At 43.7% G+C, this 10,000-nt stretch overlaps 1 protein-coding gene across 1 annotated transcript in view; it reads left to right on the top strand.

Moving 5' to 3' along the window:
* The window catches only part of mpdu1a (mannose-P-dolichol utilization defect 1a), a 6,890-nt gene extending 5,121 nt beyond the window's left edge, over positions 1-1,769 (top strand). The window contains exons 4-7 of the mRNA XM_037533640.1: positions 199-284; positions 439-557; positions 755-865; positions 1,232-1,769. Coding sequence (XP_037389537.1) covers positions 199-284; positions 439-557; positions 755-865; positions 1,232-1,405 — 490 coding nt within the window. The 3' untranslated portion in view covers positions 1,406-1,769. The remainder of the gene's footprint in view (positions 1-198; positions 285-438; positions 558-754; positions 866-1,231) is intronic.
* The last annotated feature ends 8,231 nt before the right edge of the window (positions 1,770-10,000 follow it).

Genomic DNA, 10,000 nt, shown 5'->3' with positions numbered 1-10,000 from the left:
CTCTCTCTCTCTCTCTCTCTCTCTCTGTATCTCTCTCTCTCTCTCTCTCTCCCTCTCTCTCTCTCTCTCTCTCTCTCTCTCTCTCTCTCTCTCTCTCTCTCTCTCCCTCTCTCTCTCTCTCTGTCTCTGTATCTCTCTCCCTCTCTCCCTCTCTCTCTCTCTCTCTCTCTCTCTCTCTCTCTCTCTCTCTCTGTTCAGAGCGTGGGGTGAGAGTGTGTGGGTACTTGTTCAGCTTGCTCTCCTGGTGTTCCTCATCCAGCACTACAGAGAAGATAGTATTAAAGGTACTGCACCTGCATGAATGATGATTTCTGAATGAATGAGTGAATTTGTTAGTTAATGAATGATCGTGAGTGAAAGAATTTGTGAGTGAATGAACGAGTGACTGAATGAATGAATGAGGTACAGACTGCAGTGACTGTGCTGTGTTTACTGTAGGTGCCGTTTCTCTCGCTGCTTACTCGGCGTTTATGTACCTGCTGACGTCACCTTTGACCCCTCGGGCAGTCGTGAAGGCGATGTATGAGTGGAAAGTGCTGATCGTCATCGCTAGTCGAGTGAGTCCGAGTCCAGACCTGCGAGGAAAGCTCCGCTCATTAAAGCCACAGTTTTGACCTCATATCCGCAGCGTTATAGGAGAAAAATGTTAATATTCCTCACGGAATCTCAGCAGGTCCTGTTTATGCTGTAATTGTGTGTTTGTCCACTAGAGGGCAGTAAACACTCATAGCTCCTCTCTGTGCTCTGTGTTTAGCTGGTGCAGGTGGGCTGTAATCAGAGCGCCGGATCTACAGGACAGATATCAGCACTGAGTGTGTTCCTGCTGTGTATGGGCTCCATAGGGCTCACACACACATCCATACAGGTACACACACACACACACACACACACACACACGCCTACAGCTCCATAGGGCTCACATACACATCCATACAGGTACACACACACTCTTTCTCACTCAGTTTGTGTGATGTCTTGCTGCTGCTGATGATGGTCTCTCTCTCTCTCTCTCTCTCTCTCTCTCTCTCTCTCTCTCTCTCTCTCTCTCTCTCTCTCTCTCTCTCTGTCTCTCTCTCTCTCTCTCTCTCTCTCTGTCTCTCTGTCTCTCTGTCTCTCTCTCTCTCTCTCTGTCTCTCTCTCTCTCTCTCTCTCTCTCTCTCTCTCTCTCTCTCTCTCTCTCTCTCTCTCTCTCTCTCTCTCTCTCTCTCTCTCTCTCTCTCTCTCTCTGTAGGACTCTGGTCATTCTCTTCACTCTCAGGCGTGTGTTTTGTCTTCCTGCTGTTCTGCACTGCTCCTGCTCCAGGTTCTGCTGTTCCGGAACCATCAGTTGGATGGAGAGAGACAGAGGGATGGAGGGAGAGAGAGACGGAGGGATAGAGAGAGGGAGAAAAAGAAGGAGGAGTAGAGGAGAAAGATGAATGTAGTGGTTTCATTGCTGCATTATGAACAGGCAACAAACCGATATCCCATTAACCCACCTGGCTGCAGTACAGGGCTTCGACCACCAGGGGCTCCAGCATCTCTTTCTGCGGTTTTGCGTTTCAGACTTACAGTTTTTAAGCTACAGCGTTGGACCAACCGGGACTCCGAGACACTGAAGCTCAGTCTCCCCGTCTCGCACGAGAGGCTTATTCATGATTCTCAGCTCTGCAGTTTTTATGGGATCAAACAATTAACTTTTGTTTTAGTTTGGTCAAACTGTTTAGAAAAATGATGACAAATGTGTTTTTCTAATTACACGAATACATAAAGGGAGAATTAGTGACTCATTTCTGCCTACTGGGTTCTTCTTCTTCTTCTTCTTCTTCTTCTTCTTCTTCTTCTTTCGGCTGCTTCCTTTAGGGGTCGCCACAGTGGATCATCTGCCTCCATCTTGCCCTATCATCTGCCTCCTCTACTTTCACACCAACCATCTCCATGTCCACCTTCACTACATCCATAAACCTTCTCTGAGGTCTACCTCTTCTCCTTCTACCCGGCAGCTCCATCTCCAACATTCTTTGCCCAATATATCCACTATTCCTCCTCAACACATGTCCAAACCATCTCAACCTGGCCTCTCTGGCTTTATCTCCAAACTGCTCCACCTTCACCGTCCCTCTGATCTGCTCATTTCTAATCTTGTCCATCCTCGTCACTCCCAACGAAAATCTCAGCATCTTCATCTCCGCCACCTCCAGCTCAGCCTCCTGTCTTTTAGACAGAGCCACAGTCTCCAAACCAAACATCATAGCAGGACGCACTGCTGTCTTGTAGACCTTCCCTTTCACTCTTGCTGCTATCCTTCTGTCACACATCAGCCCTGACACCCGTCTCCACCCACTCCATCCTGCCTGCACCCTCTTCTTCACCTCTTTTCTACACTGTCCATTGCTCTGGATGGTTGACCCAAGATATTTGAAGTCATCCACCTTTACGACCTCTACTCCTTGCATCTTCACCTTTCCACCTGCCTCCCTCTCATTCACACACATGTATTCCGTCTTGTCTCTACTGACCTTCATTCCTCTCCTCTCCAGTGCAAACCTCCACCTCTCCAGATTCTCATCCACCTGCTCTCTACTCTCACCACAGATTACAATGTCATCTGCAAACATCATGGTCCATGGAGCCTCCTGCCTGACCTCATCTGTCAACCTGTCCATCACCATTGCAAACAAGAAGGGGCTCAAAGCTGATCCCTGATGTAACCCCACCTTCACCTTGAAACCATTTGTCCCTCCAACTGCACACCTCACCCCTGTCTCACTATCCTCATACATGTCCTGCACCACCCCAACATACTTTTCAGCTACACCTGACTTCCTCATACAGTACCACAGTTCCTGTCTTGGCACCCTATCATCTGCCTTCTCTAGATCCACAAAGACACAATGCAGCTCCTTCTGACCTTCTCTGTACTTCTCTACCAACACTCTCAACGCAAAAACTGCATCTGTGGTACTCTTTCTGGGCATGAAACCAAACTGCTGCTCACTGATCTGAACCTCTCGCCTTAGCCTTGCTTCAACAACTCTTTCCCATACCTTCATGGTGTGGCTCATCAACTTTATGCCTCTGTAGTTACTGCAGCTCTGCACTTCACCCTTGTTCTTAAAAATGGGGACCAGTGCACTGCTTCTCCACTCATCAGGCGTCCTCTCACTCTCCAGGAGTTTGTTAAACAACCTGGTTAAAAAGTCCACTGCCTTCTCTCCTAAACATCTCCATACCTCCACAGGTCGGTCCTGGTTATACTTTAATAAAAAAGGAGACAGTAAATAGAAAAAAGATTGACTTTAGACTAACATTAACCCGAGATACCAAAAAAAATCTCAACCTGACATGAGACAAAAAAGAAAGGGATGAAATGATCACTGGGCCGTCTACTGACAGAACCTTTAATGCTGTAATTCTGTGCTTGGCCATTAGAGGGCAGAAAAGCTGTGTAATGGAATAAAAACGTATTTTTTGTTTATCCTGTTATCTGTCCGTCTATGTGGAGTGTAAATTTGTTGGGTTGTTGTATCATGATGATGATGATGATGATGATGATGATGTTTATTATCTTAAAAGTAACACTTTTAAATATAAGTAATATCTAATCAGTCTAATCGGTTCCGAGGCCTGTTGGGACGGGATTAGTTTTCCATGGTGAGGTGGGTGATGCGAGTTTATCTCAGGTCGTCTGTGAAAAGAGCAGAAAAGGTGTTGAGACGTTTAATTTAGCTGTTATTTGGTTTGTCCTAAACTCTCACCTCTCTGCCTTGGATACAGGGTGTCAACAACGCCAGCATTAGATGGGAACTCGCAGTCAGATTCACCGCATAAACCCGAGCCTTTTCTGTAATGTTGTGAGTTGTACACGCGACACAGGACAGTTTCATTACATATGGGCCTGATTTTAGCCCCAGAGAACAGAAGTAAGAGCTTCTTCGAGCCTCTACACTTTAAAAAAACTCACTTTTCACTATTCCTGCCCAAACAGGGCTTCTATGTGCACAAAACCTCTAATGTTGTAACCCAGGTTCACCACCAGAGGGCATTAAAGCGTCATATTTGCATCAAGTTCCTAACCGGACACTAACTCGGGTTCTCTCCTCAGCTCTCGGGTCTTTCTGGGATAAATAGGCTTAAAGGGGAACCAATTTTTTTTATTTCTCCATAATTACCCGGTTCATATTTAAACAGAGCGCTTCTGAGCGGTTTGGTGTGAAACACCCTGTTCTAGATAAACTGACCGAGTCAGAACCGTTCCCAGTGGTGGTGATGGGAACCAGACGTTCCTCTAAAAGCTCCTACAGAAAGTTCCTCCATGAGCTGGTTCTGAATTCACTGCCTGATGACTGAGACGCTGTTTTAGGAGAGTTTAGAGAACTTCAGCTCCATTCATGGTGGAGGGAGACATGCAGGGCGCTGTGCGGCAAAATAGTCCCCAAAGAAACTCATTATTCCAGATTTTCCACTGTTTTCCATCATCAACATTCCATATAAGCTCAGAAGACTCGTGTAGGTTCTCTGGTGGTTCTGGATGGTAAATAAAGTGTCTATATCTGTGTTGTAGTCATGGCGACGCCTGGTTCCCATCACCACCGCTGTGAAATATTGAGTTTTGTTGTTTTAAAAATGTATGAAGTTTTTTTTTATGTTGCTTGTAATACATCATTAAAAAGTGCCTTAATCTGCATATATATATATATATATATATATACACACACACACACACATATACACACATATACACATATGTATATATTATCATCTCACCTCTGGGGTTCTATAGAATCAAATAGTTCTATATGGACCCATTTACATTCTTAAATGGTTCTCTGCATGGTGAAATGGGATTGATGGAAAATGTGCTGTAGGTGGTTCTGTATAGACCCATAGCATTCAAAAGGGTTCTTCTCGTACTTTATAGAACTCCTTTCAACAAATTTCCATATTGAACCATCTGTAACAAATTCTGAAGAACCCTTTTCACAATGCAAAGAACCCTTTAACCATGCAAAGTTCTTGTGATCATGGTTCTTTATAGCACCATTTTCTTGGCTAAAGAACCCTTGGAGAACCATCTTTTTTAAGGGTGTCGAACCTTTTCGAAAAAGGTTCTATATAGCATCAAAAAGGGTTCAATTGTTACAAGCTTGACATTGTAACAGTAAAAGAACCCTTTTTGATACTTTATAGAACCATCTACAGAGCATCCTCTATCAATCTGAAGAACCATACCTATATAGACCTAAACAGGACCATTCCCTCTGCTACAGAACCCTTGAAGAACCATCTTTTTAAGAGTGTGTGTTTGCAGTAAGAGCTGAACTGAGGTGAGTAGATGTTTAGCTGGACTCTGTCTGCTGGACTCTGTGGAGACTGAAGGTGGTGATGTAACGTCTCACCTGTCCACTCAGTGGAGGTCGACCTGCTCGGGCAGCTATGCTGTTGGGGGGCTGTTTTGGGGTAAAGGTTCATCTACCTGTACAGATCTGTATCTTCTGACAGTCACCTGAGGGGCTGTGGGTGGGAGCTCTGCTTATCTACCTCTCTACGCTACTGAAGTCCCTCAGCTGACTGAAGTTGTTCATACTCACACTGTCCAGCAGGGGGCAGTGTGCCGCTCCCACAGAATCAGCAGCAGCGGCCAACACAGCCCAGCACATCCAGCTGACGGTTAGCTGGTGTCCAGCGCTGACCGCTGACCGCCTGGAGCTATGGTCACCGCAGTTTGGGCACCATCCCTGCTGGTCTGGTGCTAGTTTAGCTAGTCACCCAGTGTGGTCATTCTGGTTGACCAGCATACCAGCATCCAGAACACATCACATGCTGGTATTACTGGTGACCTGCATGCTGGACTGGGCTGGTTTCTCTAACCGTGATGTCACAATTTTAATTATTTTAAATAGATTACGTGGTGTGAGAATGGTGGCTAGGCTAGGTTGTTTTTAGCTAAGCTAGGTTGTTTTAGCTGGTCCAGCTTGTTAGCCTTTAGCTAAGCTAGTTTGCTTGTTTTTTGACAGGCTGCTGTGTTTGTCTTGTTTGGCTAACCTCTTTAGCCTGACTAGTTTTTGTCTTCAGGGTAGCTAGTTTGTTTGTTTTACTCTCGATCTTTAACTGGGCTGTCATTAACCTCATTTACATGCATCTTAATAATCTGTTAATAATCCGACTAATAGCTCAATCAGAATAGAATGCATCCATGTAAACACTTCGATCTGAACAGTCTAGTCCGATTGAGGCCATTCAGAATACAATTCCTATCTGACTGATCGAGGCGCCTAATCCTGTGAATAATCTGTTAAATAGAAGAATAATATCCGTGTAAACTCCTGTATCCGATTACATTCCCTATCGGAAAGTTTCAGTCCGTTCTGCATGAGCGTCGCGTCACAGTGAGAGTTTATACCGTTCAACACGGCGGAGCAGAAACTGGTCTGCAGAGGAGACGAAGTTCATGCTCTGATCTTTAAAAGACGGCGGTGGGACGGACGTCCAGCTTATGCGTCTCAGAGCACGACGTCTTCCTCTCGGCCTTCTTTAATAAGGACGTGTGAAGGACGTTTTCCTGAGTCTGACGTCATTTTAAAGCAGTTATAAACACAATCACTGCTCACTGCTGCTCATCTCACTCTGACTGGACTCACGTGATGCTGGTTGTCATGGTAACGTCTGTTCTAAGCGCTACACAACGCATGTGCATCATTTTGGATCTGATTACTTTTAGTGAGCAGGTAAACGAAGATTTTCATCAGACTGTTGAGTAGAGTGAGAATAAACCCCTCAGTCTGAATCCGTAATCGGATTGTATTCAGTCGGATTGGCAGAAGTCTTTGCATGTAAACACAGACAGAGTCTTTAACTGGGCTTTATATAAGGAACAATACTCACATGTCCTCACTTCATCTATAGTTACAAACTAGTTCAGTTAGCTGGGCTCTTATCCAGCCCAGTCGTGCTGTCTCTGACACTGTGTTTATATTCACAACACACACACACACACACACACACACACACACACACACATTTTTACAGATATTTGTTTACATAAAAATAAACACAGACGCAGAGCCACGTCTCCCTCAGGCTCACAGTCTCTCTGGAGCTGTCTGATAATCCAGCTGTGCTCCAACAGGAGTTCTGTTTATCTAGCACACAAAAGAAGAGCTTTAACAGGGATGTCTTGTCCCTCTTTGGGGGTAAGAAGCCCCCTTTATAGTGAATTTTGCATCAATTTATCGTCGTAAAGTCTTAATGAACATTTTATTCATATGTCTAATCATTTCAAGACTTAGTTTAAAAAAAAAAAAAATTCTAAATTAAAGTGAAACCGGTGCTTCTCATACGTGTCTCGTGATTCCTCGTCACTGTGTTATGTAGTGATGTTGACTGTATTGATCACAGATTAATATTAAGGTATTTAGTGTTATTGTTGGTAGGAGTCTTATGGTGACAGTAATGAGGAGCGCAGTCGAATTTCACCGTTTCGCCCTTCAGTAAACATGTTGAGATTAGATTCGTCCCAGTCGGGGGCAAAACGAAAACATTAGTATTCATTTTATTAGTATCAGTACATTGGTGTGATCATTTTAGGCTGGTATATTAGTGTATCGTTACACTTGTATTCTTCTGCTGTCGGAACAAAACCTCGTATCTCCAAAACAGTAACTTTACAGGAGAAGGAAAAAACACACATGACTTTCAATGGAAGTCAATGGAACCAGAATTTTTTCCACATCATTTTGGGATGTTTATTTTTGTCCATTCATCTTGAAATTTACATAAAATATAAAGGCCAACATGTTTTTTCAGATTACATCAAAAACTGAAAATCGACAAAAATGGGGATACGAGGTTTTGTTCCAACAGCAACATACAAGATCCTAATATACTTATAATATTAGTGTTTATTGCTCTATAATTCAACACTTGGTGCAGGATACACTATAATATGCACCACATAGTACTGTACACGAAAAAAGACGGTTCTTCAAGGGTTCTTTAGTAAAGACAGTGGTTCGCACGGTGAAATGGTTCTTCAGATTGGTGGAAAATGGTTCTGTATAGCACCAAAAAGGGTTCTGATATTGTGACAATGTCAAGCTTGTAACAGCAGAACCCTTTTTGGTGCTTCTATACAGAACCATATACAACACTCTTTCAATCTAAAGAACCATTTCACCACGCAGAGAACCTTTTAAGCATGCAAATACGTCTCTGAGTGTTTATGGTTCTTAACAGAACCAGTGTCTTTACTAAAGAACCCTCGAAGAACCGTGTTTTACGAGTGTGGTCAGTGTTAGTGTGACTGTAGGTGTGTGTGTTATAGGGGTGCTGAATGGGAGAGAAAGTGAGTGAGTTAATATTCTGTGGGTGTCTCTCACTCTGGGGCTGTGGGGGGTGGGGGGCTGTGGGGGGTGGGGGGGTGTGGCTTTAGTTTCAGACTTTAGTTTTGGGGGATTGCCGTCGCCGGGGAGATGGAGGAAGCCTTTGCTGGTTGCTGGGAGACCAGATGCTTTCAAGGAGAAAATCTCACTCACACACACACACACACACACACACACACACATACACACACACACAATGAGCTGCTCTCTGACCTTCAGTTTGTTTATTAATAAATTAGAGAAATAAGACGTAAACGAGCTTAAATCAGGAAAGGAAGAACCACATCTCTGCATACGTTTATTACATATCGCATAATTACATAGATTATTTTAGTATTTTTAAACCATTTATATAGTTTATAAACATTGTTTATAAACATCCTGTAGTTGCTTTAGTATTACAGTATTGAATTGTCATCATTGTTGTTGTTGTTTTGCTGTTGTTTTGCTGTTGTTGTTGTTCAATATTAGCAGCGGTTAATGAGAGAGGTGGTGTTTTTCTTTTCTCTGGTTGGGCAAATATTTTTTTATTTTATTTCCCAGAATGCCTCAGGGTATGTTTGGTGCCCAAACTGTGCGTGAGCTGAAAGCTGATTGGTGTTGTTTACTCTTAAACGGAGACACGCCCACTTCCTGCCGTAGAGTTTACGGGTGCAGTGGGTTTATTTCAGGCCGTATGTGGAGCTTATAGACTGAGTGTGTAGAGTTTATTGCAGTGGGGGCAGTGGGGGGGGGGGGTTCCTCAGTCCCACCCTTCAGTGCTGTAGTGCAGTGATTATTAATTAGAATATCAGTAATATTTTATTAGAACATTGATATTCTATAATCTCCTCATAAACAGAGCCGTGACTGTTCCGTCTCTAACGGCCTCGTTTGAGTCCAGAATGTTCTGTTCATTAGAATCACTGCTGCCACCTCGAAGAACCAGTTTGGACCAGAGTAGATGACAAAACACTTCAGAAGGTCTGGCAGCAAGATCACCATTAAAGCGATAGTTATATGCAGTGTTTATGATGTTTTGTGTTTATTACAGTGTTATAGGCTGTATTCCTAATGTTTACTGAATGTTTTGTGTTTATTACAGAGTTATAGGCTGTAGTTTTGGAAGTTTAATGAATGTTTTGTGTTTATTACAGTGTTATAGGCTTTATCTGTGGATGTTTAGTGAATGTTTGGGTCTATTACAGTGTTATAGGCCGTAGCTGTGAAAGTTTAATGAATGTTTTGTGTTTATTACAGTGTTATAGGCTTTATCTGTGGATGGTTAGTGAATGTTTGGGTTTATTACAGTGTTATAGGCTGTGTTTGTGGCAGTTTAGTGAATGTTTGGGTTTATTACAGTGTAATAGGTTGTATCAGAGGAAGTTTAGAGAATATCTAGTGAAAGTTTAGTAGCGTCCCCCTCCCCGAGCCCCCGATTAGCCGCCCCTGAGGGCATTAGCATTAGAATAGCGTTAGCGGTGAGAGGGTTAAGCTGAGAGTGAGCGGAGAGGCCACTCAATGCAGCGCTAATTTTCTGCCCAGCAGGAGAGCGAGGGAACGGAGAAGAAAAGAGAGGAATAAAGGAGGAATGAGAGGCGCTGAGAAACGGAGGGATTTACCCCTCCATCCCCCCACCCCTTCACCCCCCCTCCCACCCC

The sequence above is a fragment of the Pygocentrus nattereri genome, chromosome 23 (genome assembly GCF_015220715.1).
Source record: "Pygocentrus nattereri isolate fPygNat1 chromosome 23, fPygNat1.pri, whole genome shotgun sequence".
NCBI lineage: Eukaryota > Metazoa > Chordata > Actinopteri > Characiformes > Serrasalmidae > Pygocentrus > Pygocentrus nattereri.
This window is presented reverse-complemented; position numbering and strand designations above follow the sequence as displayed.